Consider the following 21,010-nt stretch of genomic DNA (forward strand, 5'->3'; position numbering starts at 1 on the left):
CATCCTCGCGTCCCTCCCCAAGCAGGCCCCAGAGTCTCAGGGCTTTTGTGCTGACTGTTCCCTTTACCTGTTGTTCCCTGCTCTCTTCCCAAGGCCAGAGGCTTCTTTTTCTTTTCTTTTTTTAAGACTTTTTTGATGTGGACCACTTTTTAAAGTCTTTATTGAATTTGGACAGTCTTGTTTCTGTTTTCTGTTTTGGTTTTGTGGCCCAGAGGCATGTGGAATCTTAGCTCCCTGACCAGGGATCAGACCTGCACCCCATGCATTGGAAGGCAGTCTTAACCACTGGACTTCCAGAAAAGTCCTGAGCAGAGGCTTCATGTCCTTCAGAAACCAATTTGACCATGTGCCCCTTCTAGTCTTCAAAAAGCTCCCAGCCCAGCGTCCTGAGTTTGCAGAACAGCCCTGCCTGGGCCCTCACGGCACCCCTGCCTCCGCCACCTGTGGCCTCTCCCTTGGGCTGACCCCACCCCCACCCCAGCACTGCTTCCTCTGGTTTCTTGGCTTACACGCTTGCCTCAGTCTGTTCTAGAACCTTCTTTGGCTTCCTATCTCACTCAGGGCCTGCACCTGCCCCATTTCCTGCCCTCTCACTTTGCTCCTGTCACCACCTGGCCCAGGACCTTTGCACAGGCTGTCTCTCTGTCCGGAACACTCTTTCGCCAGGGGTATGACTCCTCTGCCTCCCTCCAACCCTCTTCTCAAATGTCACCCCTGGCCTGCCCTGACCGCCTCTCTTCCCCACCCTCATTTTCTTCTTGTCATTTATGCATTCGGCCTGTTCGTTGCCAGCTCACCCTTCTGGAAGGTAAGGGTCCCTGTGGTGGGGGACTCTTTAATTCACAGCTTAGTCTCCAGTGCCTAGGATTCGGTTGTGGCCCCAGTTCCTCCACCCCCAGCCAGGCCTCTGTTCCTCTTATGGCGAACAGCTGCCCCCATTGAGACTGTCTGAGTGGACATCAGACCACCTCCCATACCTCCCACAGACCAAGCAGCCTTGTCCACGGAGGGCTGTCAGAGGACACAGACAGCGATGGGCGGGTACGGACACAGGCCGGGACACACAGACCCCAGGGCCCAGCTGGATGGCTGGGGAGGGCGCCTGCCATCAAGCCTGCCTGAAGTGGGAGGCAGCAGGCTGGGGGCAGGGCTTCCAGGGGAGGTGCTGGCGGAGCCCCAGGTGAGGCCCAGTGGAGGAGGAGTCCGTGCTGAGGGGTGTGCAGGCAGGATTGACACGGGAAGGCACGAGTCCCCCTCCTGCCTGGGGGGCTGCTGCTTATGGCTGCCCACTGGATCCAGCTCCCTGAAATGGACTCAGGGAGCTGAGTCCTGAGCTCAGGTTGAAGGAAAAGGGCAATCCAGGCAGGCCCCAGGCTGAGTCACACCTGGGTGTGTGGGCCTCCCTGGCCTGACAGCTGGAACAAACTCCAAAGGGAGACGGTAGGCCCGCGAGAAACACCTACACTTCACCACCCACACTTAAGGTAGCCCGCAGGCTGCAGGTCATGCAGCAGTCAGCTGATGGGGGCGTCAGCCCCCGGAGACAGACCATCAGGAGGGCAGAAAGGAGGCCGACTTGTGGGAACCAGCCCGGCACTTCTGGTTTCTCTTCTTGTTCAGGGCGTTGAGGCTGGTTTCTTGAAACCAACCAGGAAGAAGAACTGGAAAACCGGGCTGTCCTGACACCCAACTCAGGAGGACGGAGCCTTCCGGCAGCCCCTTGGCACCTAAGCGGCCAGTGCCGGGGAGGCGGCTCACGTCACCAGCCGGCTCGGAGAGAACTGGGCCGTGAGCCGGGGCTGCCCGACTGGAAAGGTCAGGGGCGGCTGGCGCGGCTGGCAGGAAGCCGCGATTACGCACGCCGCCGGGGATGCGCCCCTGTGTGGAGACGGGGCGCGTCGGAGACCTAAGACCTTGAGCGGCGAAGGGGCCCTTGGGAACGTCTGAACATGTTCTTGGTCCACAGCTAAGGAAGAAAAACCAAACCGCGAACAGCAGGAAGGGGCGGGGCTTCTAAGGGGTTTCTCGTTCACAACCCCCCGCTTCCATCAAAGCTTCACCAGAGACATCACACCCCTGGCAAGTGGGAAACCCAGACTTCAGACCAAGGCCCCCAAAGGCCATTAATGGGATTCTGTGTCCAGGGCTATGGGGAGGGGAGTTGTGAACACAGGCCCTCCCTCCCCGCCATTCTTTTTGTGTCTTCCTACCAACCTGGCCTGGCACCGCCCACGTCTCTGAGGGAGGTGGGTTCCCAGGGCCCAGGTCGCACTCAGACCCCGCACCCCTGTCCCCAACCTATGCCAAAACAAGGACTCAGGCAGCAGCAGGTCCCTGGAGGGGGTGCAAAGCAATGATGAGGAAGTGGCAGGGAACAGCACTCTCCAGATAGGATCCGACTGAGAAATCTTAGAGAATCTTTGCAATAGTTAGGCCAGTACTTTGCAGACCCAAGTGGAGTTCCACAGGCACCACCATCTTTTCTTCCAATCACCCTTCAGAACCGGTCACAATACGGTATCGGTGATAAGTAGACCTCAGGCCAGGTAGACCTCACATCCATAGGCACCAGCCTCTGAACACCAGGCTGTCCAGGAATATAGGTCAAAGGACCACATCGCCGGAAGTGCTCTGCACAAGTGCCGGCTCAGCGTCTCAGGCAAATCGCTAAGTCACGGACAGGAAAGTGCCCCGACTCCAAGAGGAGGCAAAAGCTTCGCGAAAAGCCTTCCTCTTGTGTTCCTGGAGGCAGCTCCCTGTCACAGCTTCTCAGGGAGCTCTGCTGTGAATAGTGCTTGCACAACAGGAACGGAGGCTGAGGACAGGCAGTGTGGGTGTCCCACTGGCTCCCGCCTAGGACTTCCCTCCCCCACTTCCCCACGAAGAGGTGAAGGGGGTCCCCTACTGCCCAGACCCCCATCTTGCCTTCCACCTTTGGTAAGAGGCTGCTGAGGGTCATGGGAACCAGTGTCCCATTGAAATGCTTCCCCGTGGAGAGAGGCCACAGGGTGCAAAAGGAAACTTCTTGCGTGGGGCTGTGATTTCCTGGGGACACTACAACTAGATGCGCCCAGTGGTTTAAAGGAATTACGAATTTCACAGTTTGTAGTTGTATTTGTTTTTATTTTTCTAAGACAAAGAGGGAGAGAAGAAGGGACGGAACAGGGCATCATCCCCCAGAACAGCTTCTGAGGCACAGCTTCTGTTTGCCTGGATTCATTTCGAAAAGGCAGTTTCAGGGTCCGTGTTTCAGGAGACCCTCCAGGCTGTCAATCTCAGTGCAAACAGCTGAAAATAAAAACCTCCGGTCTGTTCACCATACAGAATGCAAAACAAACCTGTTTGGAAAATGCCTGCCCTTAAAACAAGAGGGCTTTACAGATGCATTAAACACAGAATCTTCCAGGAATCCAGTTGGCTGCGGCTTCACAAAACCAGAAGCACAGAATAACATTTCCAACCATAGAACTGCTGGCTAACAAAAAAAGAGGAGGACCACGAGACGACAGGCAGGGGGTCCTCCCCGACCCCTGCCTCTTCTTTTTGTTCTGAACAGTCATAAACTGGAGAGCAGGAAAGCAGCCTCGGGGTGGGAGCAGATGCTCCATGCGGCAGCTCAGTCTCGGGAATGGAGGGAGGGGCGGCTCACTGCTTGCCCGCCTGCCTGCCTGGCTTCTTTTCTGGCTGACCTCTGCCAGTCCCGGGGATCCCACCTCGGCCCCGGCCACCGAACACACCTGTGAGACAGAGGAGGGGGGCTTCAGTAGAGCTGGGCTGGGAGGGTCACTGTAGGCAGGGACCAGGAACTGGAACTCTTAGACTATAGCCAAGTCGTTGAACCCCTCTGAGCTTCAGCTTTCACCTCTGTGAAGTGGGGGCAGTGACCGTACCTTCAGTGGGAAGAGCAGGCTGAAAACCTGAGGTGGAGCGTCTGACCAGTGCTGGGCAGGGGTACTGCTCCACAATGTTCTCAGTGTGACAAGGGATATCAGACCAGGCGCCCCAAGGGTGCGAAGGATGCCAAGGAGGACAGAGGTTGGCACCAAGTCACACTGGGGCTTGCGGGGCGGGGGGGGATGCTTCCTGGAAGAGAGGGCTGAGGGCCAAGGTGAGGGGGTGGGTGGTCATCAGCAGGACAAAGTCAGAGGGTTTCCAGGAGGAGGAGGAGGGAGTACAAGCTAGAATGAGGCCTGGACTCAGCCCAGGGGTGGAGCAACGATGCTCAGCTGTGTGGCTGGGGCTGCACCAGGGACCCCAGCCTGTCTTGCTGGCCCTGAGAGAAACAATGGGGTGGGGTGGGGTTTCTGTGTGTCCAGCCCAGAGAAGGGGCGGGGGAGCCTCCTGAGCTCTGACCTCTGCAGCCAGAGGTGGGGCTGTTTCCGAAAGACATTTTACGTGGCGCACACAGCACTGCTGCTGGGGAAGGTGAATAGCCTAAGGGTGGGTGCAGCCCCTGCCCAGGAAGTCGCAGCAGCAGCAGCCTGACCTTCCAGGGCCCCCTTCCTCCACACACATGCAGGGGACACAGCCAGTGCTGACAGGGCCTGCCTGGCCTCATCTCTCATGGAGCAAGACCCAGCTTGGCCAAGGGGAGCCTGGTCATGCAGGGGCCCCTGTGCAAGCAAGCTGCTCTCCCTGTCCTCCCTGCTCCTTCAGGCAGTTTACTCGACAGTGACGGCACCCTGGGTGGAGAGCCTAGCCCTGCGGGCAGGTCCTGGGACCCCTGGGGCCCTGCTCACCCCCATCCGAGGTTCTTCTCCACCTGCGGTGCCCTCTTCTCTCTGGCTCCTTTCTGTCACTCAAGCCTCAGCTCAGGGAGGGCTCCTATGTCCCTCCTGGCTCTGCATATAAGCCCCTAAGGTGGGTTCCTGGGACCTGGCATACAAGCCCCTCCAGGTGGGCAAGACAAAGCCAGGTCCCTCCAAGGACGGAAGTCGGGTGGGGAGGCGGGGAAGGGTGGGGCCCACCGCTGGCCTCTGGGCTCCGGCTCTAGCTGACTGCACGTTTAGTTTTATGCTAGATTTATCATTTCAGGGTGGCACGGGGTGATCTACCCAAAAGGCATGACCTCGGTTTTGTCTAAAGGAGTCACAGCAGGGAAGGGTCCCAGGCTGGGCACCACGGAGATCTTCTCCGCAGCGGGGAATCTGAGCCTCGCAGAGGTGCCCAGAGCACCTGCCAGGAAACACAGGTGGGGCTCAAGTCCCAGGTCTGTGTGGGTACCGGGTTAGTCTGCCGGGCGGCACCTGGAGCTGAGGGAGCACCAAGAGCCACTGGGGGGAAGAGGGCCCATGTTGCGGGGACGGGCGCAGCTAGCACTGACCACCAGGACTTAGCTGGGCTCCTGGGGTGGGGGACACGGGGCATGCAGGTGGCAACCAGCAGCATCAGCTGTTCCACAGAAGAGCCCTGTGAGTCACAGCCCCCCAGCGCTATGGAGGAGGGGCGCAGAGCCAGGCCCTCGGCAACATGACGACGCCAGTGGAGAATGTCAACACTGGGCCAGGCCAGATGCCGTGTGCGGCAGTCATCCTCCAGCGGGGAGGCCCCGGCTGCCTGCCAGGGGAGAAGGGGGAGAGGAGGGCCTACCTCGCCCGGCGCCCCCCATCCCGCGGCCCTTCTGCTGCTTCTGCTGCTGCAGGCCACCGCGGCCACGGCCCTTGGCCACCACCTCCTCCTTGACCATGTCGATGATCTCGTCGGGGATGCGCAGGTACTTGATGGTGCTGCCTCGGATGTAGCACTCGGGCATCCGCCAGAATTTGTCCCCGTCCTGCAAGAGAGGGGGTATACGTCAGAGCCGTGGGGAGGGACGTGTAGTCAGCCGGGGCAGCATCGATCCGCTCAGGCTCCCTGCACCTGGCGTCGCCCCCGCAGGGTATGAGGTTCTTCCTTCTGCACAGGACACGGGAGGGGCCGCCCTCCAGCAGGCTCTCTCCAGATCCTTGGCAGCCCTTCATGCACGAGGGCGGGCGGGCAGGGCAGGGCCTCGTGAGCAGCCTGTGTCCTCAGCCTGTCCTCTGGTGGGGGATGCCGTCCAAAGCCCCGAGAGGGGCGAGGCTGCCTCACGGGCAGGTGCTGCCACAGCCCAGCTCCTCCCCCTTCTGCTCCCAGTCTTCCCGAACTCTCCCAGATCCGCTCCACGCACCGTGACTCATTCATTCACACAAGTGTCTCGTGGCAGGGTCTGAGCTGGGCATGGGACACAGGTGAGCAGGACACAGACGCTGCGTGGTGGGTGAAGAGGGCCAGGAGGGGGTGGGGAGGCCAGTTTGCGGCCAGCCGGGGCGGCACCCAGTGATGCCAGTTTACAGGGGAGCTAATAGAAGCTAGCGAGACAAGGGAGCTTGTACAGCTGTAGACTCTTGAGCAACGCCGACCTTGAAGTTTTCAGGATGCTGTCTCCCCCTGACCCTCAAATACCCTGTGACCAGCACAAGGCCTCGCCCCACCCTCCTGCTGCCTTTGGGCAGGAGCCCGGGACCTCGTCCATCACATTGCTTCTCCTGCCCCACCCCTGCTGCCCCAAGCCAACCTCTCCCCCACACCCCTAGAAATCAGACCAAGACATCTCCCTGCTTAGATCCCAATCAGGGCCCCGTTGGCCGAGGATGAGGTCCAACTCTCTCAGTGTGGCTCCAGAGGGCCTGAGATCCAGCCCCACTCTGGCTGCCCTCTCTCAGCATTCGATGTGCCTTCCAGATGGAACATTCTGGAACACACACAGTGGGCTTCTGGCCTCCAGCATTTTGCACACGCTGTTCCCACCTTTTCGTGTCTGGCTAACTGCAGCCCTCAACAGGCCTCGCTTGCAGCCTCCTTGAAGCCCCCAGTCCTCCTGCATGACATCAGCAGTGCCTGGGCCACTCGGCCCAGCCCAGTGCAGGCGCTCGGTGGGGACAAGCGGAATGTCTGAGGACCAGCTCTTCCCAGGAACATACATAAGAGCCCCCGACCCATACAGGAGCCCCAAGAGGCCTCAGAGCATTCCTTTCCCAGAAAGGGTAGGCAAGCAGCCAAGTCCGTGGGGATGCAGAGTACAGCCAGGCAGAACGATGATTCTGTGGAAGCTCAGGGCTGGGACCGGGGCGGCCATTCAGTGTGAAGCTTTTCCCCGGCCAAGGGCAGGCCCAGCCCAGCGCACTCCCTGGGGGAACTAGGCTTATGTGCTTTCCACGGGGGCAGCTCGTGCCTCCAGACACTGCTCTCCTGCACACTGTCAGTCCCTGCGGTCTCTGCATCGGCTGCTTGAGGGGAGAAGGGGCTGCTGTCACCTGTTTACAGGTGAGGAGGCCTGATGGCTGCATAGATTGGTTCCTCACACCCAGTTTCTCCTCCCAACCGCTGGGTCCCAAGGGGAACCTTCCAGGGGGAGCCATACGTCCAGGCTTGGCCATGGAGGTGGGACTGACCTTGCCCCAAGACCCAGTGATTGGCTCAGCGTCCTCAAAGTGGACAGAAACCTACTGGCCGTGTACAGAAGGACATGTGCCAGCTGTGCACCATGGCACCATGTGCCACAGCCACCTGCTGCCTGGAGTTTGGTCCCAAGAAATAAGTCACAGAGCTGAGCAGCTGAGGGGGGAGGGGAGGTGGTCCCCCCACCCCCGTCTGCCTTCGAGGATGAGAGAGGCTGCCTCGTGCTCTGCTGAATGCTGGCGGGGCAAGCCCTGGGGGTACCCTGTCCTTGGCTCAAGACAGCCTGGGCCTCCCAGCAGCTTCTTCCCCATAACATGGGGGGGCTACCTTGGGCAGGTGATGGAGACAGGAATCAAGGGGAAAGGAAAGTACTAACTAGCAGAACCCAGTGCAGGGAGAGGGAGGGAGTCTGCCCTGGAGGCCAGCCCCTTCCTGTAGAGAACGGGTTTACAGCCAGAGGCACCCCTAGGCCCAAGTCCTTCCTGGTCAGGAGTGGTGTTGGGGTTGGGGGGTGGAGGAGCAGCTCAGTACCTGCTGGGCAGCATCCACAGGTGCAAAGTCCAGGGCACCAGAGACTTAGAGCCTTGTCCCTCTGCCCAGCTCCACACCCAACCCAGTCCCTCGGGCCCCGCCCCTCCACAGAGCCCCGCCCCTGGCAGGATGACCTGCAGTAGAGGCTGGGGTGTGGGCCGTCCGGTCCAGGCAGAGGGCTTGTACCGGACTTGGAAACGAGAAGGCCGAGGCTCTGGAAGGTCATCCCAGGTCCCAGTGCATGACCCTGGCCACACAGCCTCCACTCAAGACGCCCACCAGACCAGCACCACCTGAAGGCCCCCACACAGGGGGTACAGGCTGAGGGCACAGGGCACTCACCCTGGACGTGCAGATCACCTCGCGCAGGTTGATGTTCATCCAGTTGTCACAGCTCACCAGGTGCCCGTTGTATGTCTCCCCGTTTTTGAGCTCCACCAACTGGAGAGAAACAGGCCCCACATCAGGCACAGGCCCCAAGGAAGGTGCAAACCTACCCCGAGGAGCAGGTCGCCACCATCGGGCCTTGCTCAGACACGGCCTTGGCTCCTCTTGGGACCCAGCGGGCACAGCGCCCGGTACCCAGGCCCCCAGGGGCCCATCTTGCAGGAGATGTGCTCTGCTTTCTCAGTACACTTTGCTGGGCATTGTACACTTTCTATGATGAAATCGTTTTCTTGTGTGTGGAAGAAATGAACACCCACACATCTTTAAAAGAATGAGTAGTAACAGGGTGGCCAGGTGCCCAGTGATGCCACATGTGTGATCTATAGTGGTCTGGAGATAGTCTTTCATTGCAGGAATTACTTGCCTGTCTTGATGTGTTTGGGGAAAAGTACCTCATTCAGAAGACATGCTTTTGCTAGAAAAGCCTGTCTTAAAAAAATATCAACTCAGAGAACAAACTTATGGTTACCAGAGGGGATGGGGGCAAGGAGGGATAGTTAGGGAGTATGGAATTGACATGTACACACAACTATATTTAAAATGGATAATTAGGAACCTGCAGTATAGCACAGGGAGCTCAGCTGGGTGCTGTGTGATGACCTAGACGGATGGGAAGGGGGTGGGGTGGGACGAGGTCCAAGAGGGAGGGGATATATATACACATATAGTGATTCACTTCATTGTACAGCAGAGACTAACAGAGCACTGTAAACCAATTATACTCCAAAGACAAACAAACAAAAAACTGAGCAAGGATCTACTCTATAGTACAGGGAATTCCTTGCTCAATATTATGTAACAACCTAAATGGGAAAAGAATTTTAAAAACAACAGATACCTGTGTATACATAACTGAATCACTTTGCTGTACACCTGAAACTAACAAAATGTTGTGGATCAACCATATTTCAATATAAAATAAAAATTTTAAAAAATAATCAACTCTTGGGGCTGGAGAGGCACTGGGCTGCCCAGACACCACCTCTGCACCATTCTGTGGGCCAGGCCTGAGCACTGGCATGATGCCAGGTGCTGGCATGATGAGCGCCAGCGGCAGCCCAGCCCATGCCCGTGACTTCCTGCTCAAGTTCCTGCTGGTGGGTGACCAGTGACGTGGGTGAGGGTGAGACCCTGGTAGGCCTGCAGGACAGCTCAGCTGAGTCCCCGGATGGCCACCGGCAGTCATCACGCGCTCTCCCCTGCCTTCCATGGTGCTGTAGACATTTTACAGCCACTCTGCCTGTTTCCCTTGGCAACCACTTTAAGGTTTAAACACGATTTAGAAAGTCATCACTTTCAAGTTTGAAAAAATTAAAAAAAAAAAAAAAAAAAAAGAATCAACTCAGCTATCTGCCCAAGAGAAATGAAGGCATGTACCCACGGAAAAATGAGTACACAAATGTTCCCAGCAGCTCAAATTTTCAGTAGCCAAAAAGCAGAAACAACCCAGACGTCCGTCATCAGGGAACAAAGGGATGTGTGTTAGCGGCTCAGTCGTGTCCGACTTTGTGACCGCATGAACTGTAGCCTGCCAGGCTCCTCTGTCCACGGAAGTTTCCAGGCAAGAATACTGGAGTGGGTTGCCATTCACTTCTCCAGAGGATCTTCCCAACCCAGGGATCAAACTCTGGTCTCCTACACTGCAGGCAGATTCTTTACCATCTGAACTATCAGGGAAGCCACCAGGTCAAATGGATGAAGTGTGATATATCTACACAATGGAATAGCACCTGGCCATAAGGAATGGTGCTCTGACACACGTTATAACGTGGACAAACCCTGAGAACATCATGCTGAGTGAGAGAAGCCAGACACGAAAGGCCACGTGTTGTGTGATCCCATTTATGGGAAATGTCCAGAACAGGCAAATCCACAGAGACAGAAAGCAGAGTAGTGGCTGCCAGGTGCTGGGGGAGGGGGCTGTGGGGGTGGCTGCTAGTGGGGACTGGGCCACCTTTGAGGGTGACAGGATCACTCTGCAATGACACAGAGGTGGTGGTTGCACAACCCTGTGAACATGCTGAACGTCCCTAAACTGTCCCCCCGAAAAGGCTGAACTGTATGGTTGTGTGAATAATATCTGAATTAAAAAAAGACAACAGAATATACTGACAGATATCACACTCTATCACAAAGGAACAAAAGCAGATTAGGGAATGTGTATTGCATGAACCCACCCACATTTTAAAAATTCATTCATGCTTATACACACGTTAAAAGTCAAAACGTGTAAAAACCGAAGAATAAATTGTTGGAAAGATTAATGAAGAGGGGCTTCCCCTTCCTCTGAATCTCTAGTATTTGACACTTTTAATAAGTATGTATGACTTGGAACAAGAGCAGAAATGACACAGGCCCTGACGTGGGAGAGGGAGGAGAGGACAAGCTGCTGCTTCGGGGACAGGCAGGAGGCGGGCTTGTCTGGAGGCACCTCGCCCTTTGCCCAGTGTCCCTGTTCCTGTGCTGAGGCTGGGCCCTGCTGAAAGGCACCACTCCAGAGTGGCACATACTCACCATTGGGTGATTCTGAGCCGTTTTCAGCAGCGACAAGGGAAGCTGAAAGGCAAACAAAAGCGCATGACCTGTCTGGCTCATCAGCACCGTGGCCCCGGCCTCTAGGCAGGGCTGGCATACCCCTCAACAGAAACACAGCCTCTGAACTCTGCCCAACCCCAGGCCACATACCCGCCTCCCAGGTTAGCACTCAGGTCTAGAAAATCTCATTTCAGCAATTCTGCAGCTGGGGAGATCTCAGCCAGGAGGAGGACGTTAGATCTTTGTCCTCCCAGCCTTTTGACCCTCCCCTGAAGTCCTTCAATAAAACAGTTTGATCTTTCCCCTGACAATCTCAGCAGCAGCTGCCCTCCGGTGTTGGGGCTGATCATTCTGGGTATTTCTCTGTAGCTCATGCCTGACAGGACCAGGCATAGCCCTCCAGGTTTATCAACAGCATCATGGCACACGGGTCCTGCTGCTGCTTGTGTGTTTCGCTCTGCTGCTGCTTCAGAGATACATCCAGGTTAACACATGCAGCTCTAGCTAAGCCTTCATTTTCAGTATGGTAGATGGTTATCGTCACACACACTTTTCAGTTGAGGATGATGAGCTTAGAGACTGAGGAACTTGCCCAGCGCCAGAGACCTAGAGATGGAGTGTGGCTCGACCCTATCTGTCAGAAGGCAGCTCATCCTGGGCCCACACCTTGGGGGGCAGCCCTGACTGTCCCCTAGCAGAGTGATCCATCAGGCTCAACTGGCCTCATGATCTAAGGAGGTGACATCTGAGCTGGGCATTTGAGGGAAATTTACCAGGTGAGAGGAAGAAACATTTCAGAAAAAGTCTGTGGTTACTGGAAGGGACAGTAGATAAACAATGGGATTTTAAAACTCACCCAGATAAGGTAAACTTTCAAGACAGTTCTGTTTCCTTTATTACTGAATTTTTCATTAAAAAAACAAACAAACAAACAAACCATATAGTGTTAACTGGGGGGGCGGGGCGGAAATTAGTTTTCATTTTTGGAACACAAATCTTGAGCCTTACCCTGGGGCCTGTCTCTGGGCCTCCAGAAGGGCAACTCAAGGGGCAGTGCTTGGGTTCAGGGTCCAGTGGAGGAGCTCTGGACCAGGAGGAGGAGCTCCTATCCAGCATAGGTGGGTGAAAGTTCTAGAGCAAGGGCCCCACCAGACAGGAAATTACCTCAGGGAAAACCTTATCATGCCCCAGTAACTGGGGAACTCTAAGTTGGCCTGACCCCTAGGAGCTTTTTGCTGGGGAGTCCCAGCCTACCCTCAGGCTCTATCTAATAGGGGGTAGCTGTTTCTCCAGGTGGTGGGGGCTGTGAGCCTCTCTGTCAGGAGGCCACAAATGGCCCTCAATCTCCAGAGGAAGGCTCCCTGTGCAAGGGCTTGGAGGGAGGGGAATTCCACATCCCACGGGCCTTCCCTACAAGCCACCCAGGGGGAGGTCCAGTGGCGGCAGGAAGCTAGGCCCAGGCCCACTTCCTGCACAGGCTTCCTGGAAGGGCAAGATAAGGAGGAAGAAGGGGCTACGTGGAAAGGAGGTGGTTGTTCCCAGAAGGACACGTGGGTGGCCAACCTGCCCTCTACTCTGGAATGAATCTGTGCAAGGCTGCCCGAGTGCGGTGAGCCGGAGGCTCAGACACGCATGCAGCAGCCACACACCCAGGTGGTATTTACAGCGGCGAAGCCTCGCACTCTTCCTGGGCAAGCCTGTTCTCTTGTGTCCACAATGGGAATCTGGACAGGGGCACACCTAGGTCCTCCTCCCAGATCACCAGGTTAGCCCTGGAAGGCGAGAATGAAGATGGATTCTGAGAGGTGGAGGGAGGGTCGGAGCAGTCCAACCAAGGAGCCTCTACATGAGACACCAGCGGCTAGAGCAGGAGGAACCTACCCAGGGCCACAGAGCAAGGTCCTGGTAAAGCTGGGGAGAGTAGGCTGATGCCTGTCAGCAGGGAACCCACAGATGTCCTTTTATGGCACACAGAGCCTCTAAGCTGGTCCCTCTCAGGCTGCCACCCTGTCCCAGCTACCAGCAGCACAGACCTGCAGGACCCACAGCCTCCACAGCTGCTGCTGGCAGTATGCCCTCAGAGGATGGCTGCGGCACAGATGGGACCAGCACCTGCTCACAACCCTCCCTGTGCACCCCTCCCTAGGCAGCCCACAGAGCCAGACCCGATCCAGCTCCAGCAAACCGGCCCCCTCTGCGCCTCACACACCACGCCTGGTGCTGCTGGTAGCCCTTGTTCTAAGGCTCCCTCTGCCTGGGGTGCCCTGCCCCCAGCTGGTGACTGTCCCCTCAGCCAGGTCCTCATTATAACCCTGTCGAGGGAAGAAAGGAGGTTTCCACCTGGGTCACCCTCTGCTGCTTCTATTACAGGACACAGCCAGTCTCTAATTAACTTGTTTATTTATTATGTCTCCCTGGCTAGACTGGAAACACCAAACCTCCTGCTAGACTGGAAAATTCGGAGGGTGTGGACTTTGTCCAGCACTAAACACCCGGTCAGGCACACGAGAAGGTCTCAGTAAATATTTGCTGAACAAATACAGCACACACCACCCCCCGGAGGCACATGGGGTGGGGGGATTCCTGCTCCACCCCGCAAAGAAAGGAGAGGCTTGGGTAGGGAGAGGTGGAGCTGGGACAGCCCAGGGCCTGGAGCCACGATCACATCTCACCATCTTCTACAACCCCAAACTGTGCTGAAGACAGGGGTGAGGGGAAGGGGAGGATTCTGATGAACCTGAAAGCCAAGGGGAAGGGACAGCAGCACAGGTGGGGGATGGAAGATGCTTGAAGGTGCCAGGGAGATAGGAGAGGGCTGAACACTCAGTCCTGGGGGAGATAGGGTCCTCTGGAGTCAGGGGAAAATGGTTGAGGAAAGAAAGGCCTTTCTTTGGCCTTTCTCAGAATGCCTGGGGCCTGGTCCTCAGGCCTAGATCTAACAGTATCCCAAGGCTCCCAATTCAGGAAGTTGTTGCAGACCACCCACTCCTTCACCCAGACCTCTGCTTCCGGCCCTGCGGGGACCACAGGGAAAAAGCCTTGTCGATGGCCTCAACACTCCCCAGAAGGCAGGAACAGGCTGAACGAGTCTGTCCTTCACGCAGGCACTACTCTAGGCTCTGGGACTCCCATGAGAATAAAAAGCGAAAATCCTGTCTCCACGGAGCTTAACACATGGATTTTTCCAGTTTTGCTCATTCCCTGAGACCAACTCTACCCTTGAGCAGAGAGGAACCTGTTCCCTTCTCTCTAGCCTTACACTGACCAGGAGAAATTTAATGAGCCCTCATGGGTTGGCTCAGAGAAATGTGCAGGGACCACCTCAGAGCAACCTGGGTGCTGAAAGGCCAGGTACTCTCTCAGGAAGCCTTCAGCTCTCAATTCCATTGTGGGGCCACAGTTTCCCTGTCATACACTGGAGGGGGCGGGGTACACGCACTCTCTGGTTTAGATCTATAACTTGTCCACAACTTGTGAATAGCATGCCTTTGGAGAGGTTTCCTGTCAGGGTCTCAGTTTTTCCTTCTGTGAACTGGGAGGATAGTTAGCCCATTCTGGCTCAAAATGACCCCTCTCCCTCTGAACCGCATGCTGTGTGACCCTGGGAAAAGCAAACCCATCTCTGGGTGTTTTTCAGCCTGAAAAGGAGAGGCACAGGAGATTGTGCGGCTAGCATCCTAAGGGCCTTGTTGTTCAGTAGCTAAGTCGGTCCGACTCTTGCGATCCCATGGACTGTATCCCGCCAGACCCACCTGCTCACGGTATTTCTCTGGCAAGATACTGCCATTTCCTTCTCCAGGGGATCTTCCTGACCCCGGCGGGGAACTCGCGTCTCCTACACTGATAGGCGGGTTCTTTACCACGGAGCCACGAGGGAAGCCCTCTAAGGGCCTTACAAGCTCTGAAATTCCCCAAGTTGGCTTAATCTGAGAACGCACAACGGGTTTCTACTTCCTGGCGCTCTAGCTTTACATTCTACGAGGTCAGACTGGGTCTGATCACTCGGAGTCACTTCCCTAACTGAGAAGTCATTCTGTTTCATTCACTGGGGTTCTGGGAGGGGGAGGGGGGTTCCCCTTCTTCTCCGGCCTCATTTTTCCCATCCAAAAAATGAGAAGACTGCGTCTAGACTGCTATACTATGATTACACGTTCGTCCAATCCTCTGTTCCCCTGAGACCGACGTGCCAGGTGCTTTGAGAGAAACCCCTGCATTCTCTGGTCTGTTTCCCCTGCTCCGACCGGGTGGCAGGACTCGAGGCCCGGATAACACACTCGCTCTGCATCGCCCCTGCCCCAGCACCCGCCCCGAGGGCCTTTGGCGGCCGGATCCCCCGTCGCCTCACCATGGTGTCGGTAGGGACCGGCCTCCCCGGCCACTTCCGCCACCGCCGCCGCCGCTCACGTTCCCGCCGGTAGCCGCCGCTGCGCGCCACTAGGCTGAAATAGAGTGGCAGCGACGCGAGCCAGTCAGAGCGGGGCTCGTGGGAAGGCTAACCAATCCACTCAGAGTAAGGCGGGGCCTACTAAGCCCGAGGGGCGGGCCGGGCCGTGTTCTCACCAGTGAAATAAGGACCAGAGTCGTAAAGTGCCGCCGTGAGTGCTGCAAAAGGGGGCGGAACAAAATATGCCCGAGCAGGAGGCCTTGTGGGTAAAGGCGCTTGCGCAGGTCAAACGCTCGAGGATCTCATCGGCTCCACGCTGTGGGCAAAGTCGGTTATTACTTCCAATTTCCTTGAGAAATGGAGGCTGTTCGGTTATTATCGGTTATTATTGGAATGTGCTTAATGTCTGCCTTCCCGCCCCTTTTCTGATTCTCATTACTGTCGTTCAGTCGCTCAGTGAGTCGGACGCTTTGCGACCCGCATGGAATGCAGCACACCAGGCGTCCCTGCCCTTCACTGTCTCCTGGAGTTTGGTTAAACTCATGTCCATCGAGTCGGTGATGCCATTCAACGATCTCATCCTCTGTCGTCCCCTTTTCCTGACTTCAGTCTTTCCCAGCATCAGGGTCTTTTCCAGTGAGTCGGCCTCGCATCAGGTGGCCAAAGTATTGAAGCTGAAGCTTCAGTATCAGTCCTTCAAACGAATACTCAGGGTTGAGGATCGACTGCTTTGATCCCTTTGCTGTTCTGCTGCTGCTAAGTCAACTTCAGTCGTGTCCGACTCTGTGCGACCCCATAGACGGCAGCCCACCAGGCTCCTCCATCCATGGGATTCTCCAGGCAAGAGTACTGGAGTGGGGTGCCATTGCCTTCTCCGCTTTGCTGTCCAAGGGGCTCTAAATAGTCTTCTCCAGCACCACAGTTCAAAAGCATCAATTCTTCCGGCGCTCAGCCTTCTTTATGGTTTAATCCTCATATCTGTACATAACTACTGGAAAAACCATAGCTTAGACTATACGGGCTTATGTCAGCAAAGTGAAGTCTCTATTTTTTAATACGCTCTCTGGGTTCGTCATAGCTTTTCTTCCAAGGAGCAAGTGCCTTTTGATTTCATGACTACAGTCACCATCTTTTTGGTAGGTTGGAATCCTGGCTTTGTCCCTCGGAGCCTTGGTTCACCTCCCTTTAAAATGGGCGTAATAAGCGCTGTAGAAGGTTGCAGTGAGGAGGAAATGAGGTAAGCCATGGGAAAGCACATAGAACAGTGTCTGCTTGATATATTCAGATGTGCAGTATTTATTGAGCACCTACTATGGGCCTGCTCTGGGAAACACAAAGCGAATAAACCAGACGAAACTCCTGGCCCTCCCAAGGCTTAGGAGGGGTGACAGCTGGTAAACAAGGCAAATTGGCAAATGTATTAGTGCCCTTGGTCTGCCATAACAGAGCAATCAAACTGGGTGGCTTTAAACCACAGAACTTGATCCAGAAGTCTGAACTCAAGATGTGGGCAGGATTGGTTTCTTCTAAAGGATCTGAGGGACAATTCATCCCAAGCCTCTCCCCCAGCAATCCAACAATCCTTGTAATTCTTGGTTGTAAACATGTCACTCCAATCTCTGCCTGTCATCACATAGCTTTTCTCTTTCCTCTTCTTTTCTTATGGGGACACTCCTTTCTCTTATTGTGTGCTGTGCGTGATAAGTTGCTTCAGTCGTGTCTGACTCTTGGCCAAGCTATGGACTGTAGCCCTCCAGGCTCCTGTGTCCGTGGGATTCTCCAGGCAAGAATACTGGAGTGGGTTGCCATTTCCTTCTCCAGGACTACCCTTTTCCAGCCCTCCTTAGTGTCATCATTGGCCTGAGAGATTTTTTCCTTTTTTTTGGCAGCGTTGCATGGCTTATGGAATCTTAGTTTCCCAATCAGAATTTGAACCCAGACCCTGGCAGTGAAAGCGTCAGGTCCTAACCACTGGACCACCAGGGAATTCCCAAGAGCCCAGAGCCAAGCTCTTCCAGCTGAAAAGACCCGATGCCTCTCAGAGCTGGGAGCCCCTGATGCTCCGCTTCTCAATAAAAGATTCCCCTGCCTCAGGTCTCAGAGACCTGGGCAGAAGAGGATGAGAACTGCCCAGCCACATCCCACCGGGCAGGGCACTAGAATCTCCCCTCCAGGACCTAGTGAAGGGAGACGGTCTGGGGGTCAGTTTTGTTATGAAGGGACTGAGTAGCTCAGGCTTGTTCCTCCCTCTTTCTTCTCGCTAAAAACAAGAATACAGATTTCCCTTCATTCGTGATAGGGTGGTGGTTGTTTAGTCGCTGAGTCGTGTCCGACTCTTTTGCGATCCCATGGGCTGTAGCCCGCCAGGCTTCTCTATCCATGGGATTTCCCAGGCAAGAATACTGGAGTGGGTTGCCATTTCCTTCTCCAGGGGATCTTCCCTATGCAGGGACTGAACCCAGGTCTCCTTCATTGGCAGGTGGGTTCTTTACCACTGAGCCACCAGGGAAGCCCTGTGATGGGGTTATGTGCCAATAAACCCATCGTAAGTTGAAAATATAATAAATTGAAAATACATTTAATACATTTAGCCTACTAAACATCGTAGCTTAGTTTAGCCTAGCCTATTTTAAACGTGCTCAGAACACTCACATAAACCTACAGTTCAGCCAAATCATCAAACACAAGCCTATTGGATAATAGTGTTGAATACCTTATATAATATATTGAATACTGTACTGAAAGTTAAAAAAAAAGTGTATCAGTTGTTTACCGCTGTAACCACATGACTGACTGGGAGCTGAGGCTCATTGCCAGCTGCCCAGAATCATGAGAGAGCATCTTACCACATATCACTAGTCCAGGAAAAGATCAAAATTCAAAGTTTGGTTTCTACTGAATGATTGCTTGCCCACATCATGAAGCTGAAAAATCTGAAGTCAAACTATCAAAGTTGGGGACTGTCTATGATCATCTCTACCAATCAGGGTTATTGTGTGGAGGGATCAAATGTGAAACCCGTTTAAAGATGGAAGCAGCAGATAGCCCTGGACCCACAGTTGTCTTTCATGTCTTTGTTTGGGGTCTTCCCTGCCTCAGAAGCTGACCCTGAGATGAGAACTCAAGGGTACATACAGTACTCAAGACATGACCCTAGGAAATCCCCACTGGGGATGGAGACCTGAGACACGGAGGGAAAGATCCCTGCAGTGGACGCCAGTGAGCAGATGGCAAAGTGGGCACCTGAGGGTTAGTCCAGCTGTGGACCTTAGGGAGACAACATAAGAGCTTGTGTCTCAAAGAGGTCCCACTCAGGTCAGGGCAGTGTTTATTTTCCCCTCTCTCATGGGCTTGGGGATGATCCCAGGGGAGCTGGTGGGGTCTGGGAAGTGTTTAGGACATGAGTAGTGGGCAACAGTGATATGCCAACTGGGTTAGAGGGATCAGCGTGACCAGCCAAGCTGTGTTTGGCAAGGGTAAAGGCCGTTTTGATGTAAACAACAGAAAGTGGGGCACACGATGCGCTCCAACGTCAACATGGTGCTGGCAAAAAATTGCATGGTCATTCACCTCTTCCTGACTTTTCTAGATCTTTCTATGTGCACTTTCTCCTTTTGCGCAATTGATAAACTCTTATTTATCCTTGAAAACTCTGCTTGGGTGACCCCTTGTGGCAGACTATGGTTACTACAGTTTTGCTCAGCTCTTTCAACATGCTGCTGCTGCTGCTGCTAAGTCACTTCAGTCGTGTCCGACTCTGTGCAACCCCAGAGACGGCAGCCCTCCAGGCTCCCCCGTCCCTGGGAGTCTCCAGGCAAGAACACTGGAGTGGGTTGCCATTTCCTTCTCCAGTGCATGAAAGTGAAAAGTGAAAGGGAAGTCGCTCAGTTTTGTCCGACTCTTCGCGACCCCATGGACTGCAGCCTACCAGGCTCCTCCATCGATGGGATTTTCCAGGCAAGAGTACTGGAGTGGGGTGCCATCGCCTTCTCCATAGTGGTGGCCAATTGGAATTCAATCCTAAAGGAAATCAGTCAGTCAGTCCAAAAGGAAATCAACCCTGAATATTCATTGGAAGGACTGATGCTGAAGCTGAAGCTCCAATACTTTGGTCACCTACTGCAAAGGGCCAGCTCATTGGGAAAGACCCTGATGTTAGGAAAGACTGAGGGCAGGAGAAGAGGGGGGCGACATAGGATGAGATGGTTGGATGACATCACTGACTCAATGGACTTGAGTTTAAGCAAACTCCAGGAGATAGTGAAGGACAGGGAAGCCTGGTGTTCTGCAGTCCATTAGGTCACAAAGAGTTGGACACGACTTAGCAACTGAACAACAACACCAAATCAGTTCTCTGTCCACCTGGGCAAAGTGATTGATGGGTTTAACAGGAGCAAGTGACCAACCAAGGCCGATTAGACTCTCCCTTGAAAGGGATACTGAGGGCTAGAAGGGAGAAAAGCACTTTCTAGGGAGGTTTTTGAAAAGGCAATAGTGAAAGCCCAGGGCTATTACAACTGATCTTCTAGAAGAAGCTCTCTACTAACATACTCTCTTTTCCTCTGTGGAAAAGAGGCATGTTTTCAGCTCCTGAAGTCATAGGTCTACTTTCTACATATATTACAAGTAGTTGTCCTTTGTTGCTTAATCCACTTGGAGTTTAGACTCTGTCCCTAGCAATTGGCAAGCCCTCCACTAATGCATAGCTGCTCTGAATTCTTGAGTGACTGTCCCCCAAAATCTAATCATTCCGTTTCTTATACTTTGAACTTCAGTATCTTGTATTGACTTTCAGTCAATACCTGGTTTGGCCCAGGTTGTAATTGCTTGTTTCCACAATTAATCTTTCTTGATCCTGACTTATAAGGACAATGTGAGAGTTTGCATGGGTCACTGTTGGAGGCTGTCAGCAGTTTTTCCTTCCCCTTTATCATGGACACATGACACAGGTTCAGCCAATCAGAGGTCTTCCCTGGGAAGCTTCTGGAATCGCAGAGCTGGAGTAATGTGAGTCAGGTACAGACATAGCCATCTTTCCACTTTGGCATCTTGGTCCTGTTTAATCCTAGATCCAGCTGTAGCTGAGACTTCATAAATTGTCATCATTTCCTATCCCTTGAAAATACTCCTCCATTTTTTTGCTGTCCAGTTTAAATTATATTTCTGACAGTAGAAGCCTAAAGAGTTTCTGCTAAACCTATCAAATTAAAAAAGATACACTAGAGACTTCCTCGGTGGTCCAGCGGTTAAGAATCCACCTTTCAATGCAGGGGACAGGGTTTCAGTTGATGGATCTGGGAACTAGGATCCCACATGCAGCAGGGCAGCTAAGCCTGAGTGTGCAACCAAGACCCCACGCAGCCAAAAATAAATAGATAATTAATAATAATAAAAAAAGATACACCACCCTCCACTTTAAAAATGAGGGGAGGAGGATTGTAAAACTCCATACTGACAAAGTGAGACTGGTAGACATATATTTTCTTTTAAGGAAGAAAATGGCATTATGTTTCAAAATCCATAAAAGTGTCACACCCTGCAACTCATTAATTCATTTCTGAAGACTTACACTAAGGAGGTCTTGCAAATGAAGGGAATTGCTCTGTGCCAAGGCCTTGCAGCAATATCACCAATTTTAAAATAGCAGAAAGAATATAAATATCTAACAACAGTGGACTAGTTGAGTAAGCTATA

At 54.1% G+C, this 21,010-nt stretch overlaps 1 protein-coding gene across 1 annotated transcript; it reads right to left on the reverse strand.

Moving 5' to 3' along the window:
* Nucleotides 1-3,102: 3,102 nt before the first annotated feature.
* LSM4 (LSM4 homolog, U6 small nuclear RNA and mRNA degradation associated) lies at nt 3,103-15,409 on the reverse strand. Its single transcript, XM_006057955.3, has 5 exons — nt 15,278-15,409; nt 10,912-10,953; nt 8,293-8,391; nt 5,590-5,773; nt 3,103-3,737 (listed from the first exon to the last, which is right to left on the reverse strand). The coding sequence occupies exons 1-5, from the start codon at nt 15,278-15,280 to the stop codon at nt 3,646-3,648; spliced, it is 420 nt and encodes a 139-aa protein (XP_006058017.1). The 5' UTR covers nt 15,281-15,409; the 3' UTR covers nt 3,103-3,645.
* Between the last annotated feature and the right edge of the window lie 5,601 nt (nt 15,410-21,010).

The sequence above is a fragment of the Bubalus bubalis genome, chromosome 9 (assembly GCF_019923935.1).
Source record: "Bubalus bubalis isolate 160015118507 breed Murrah chromosome 9, NDDB_SH_1, whole genome shotgun sequence".
Taxonomy (NCBI): Eukaryota; Metazoa; Chordata; class Mammalia; order Artiodactyla; family Bovidae; genus Bubalus; species Bubalus bubalis.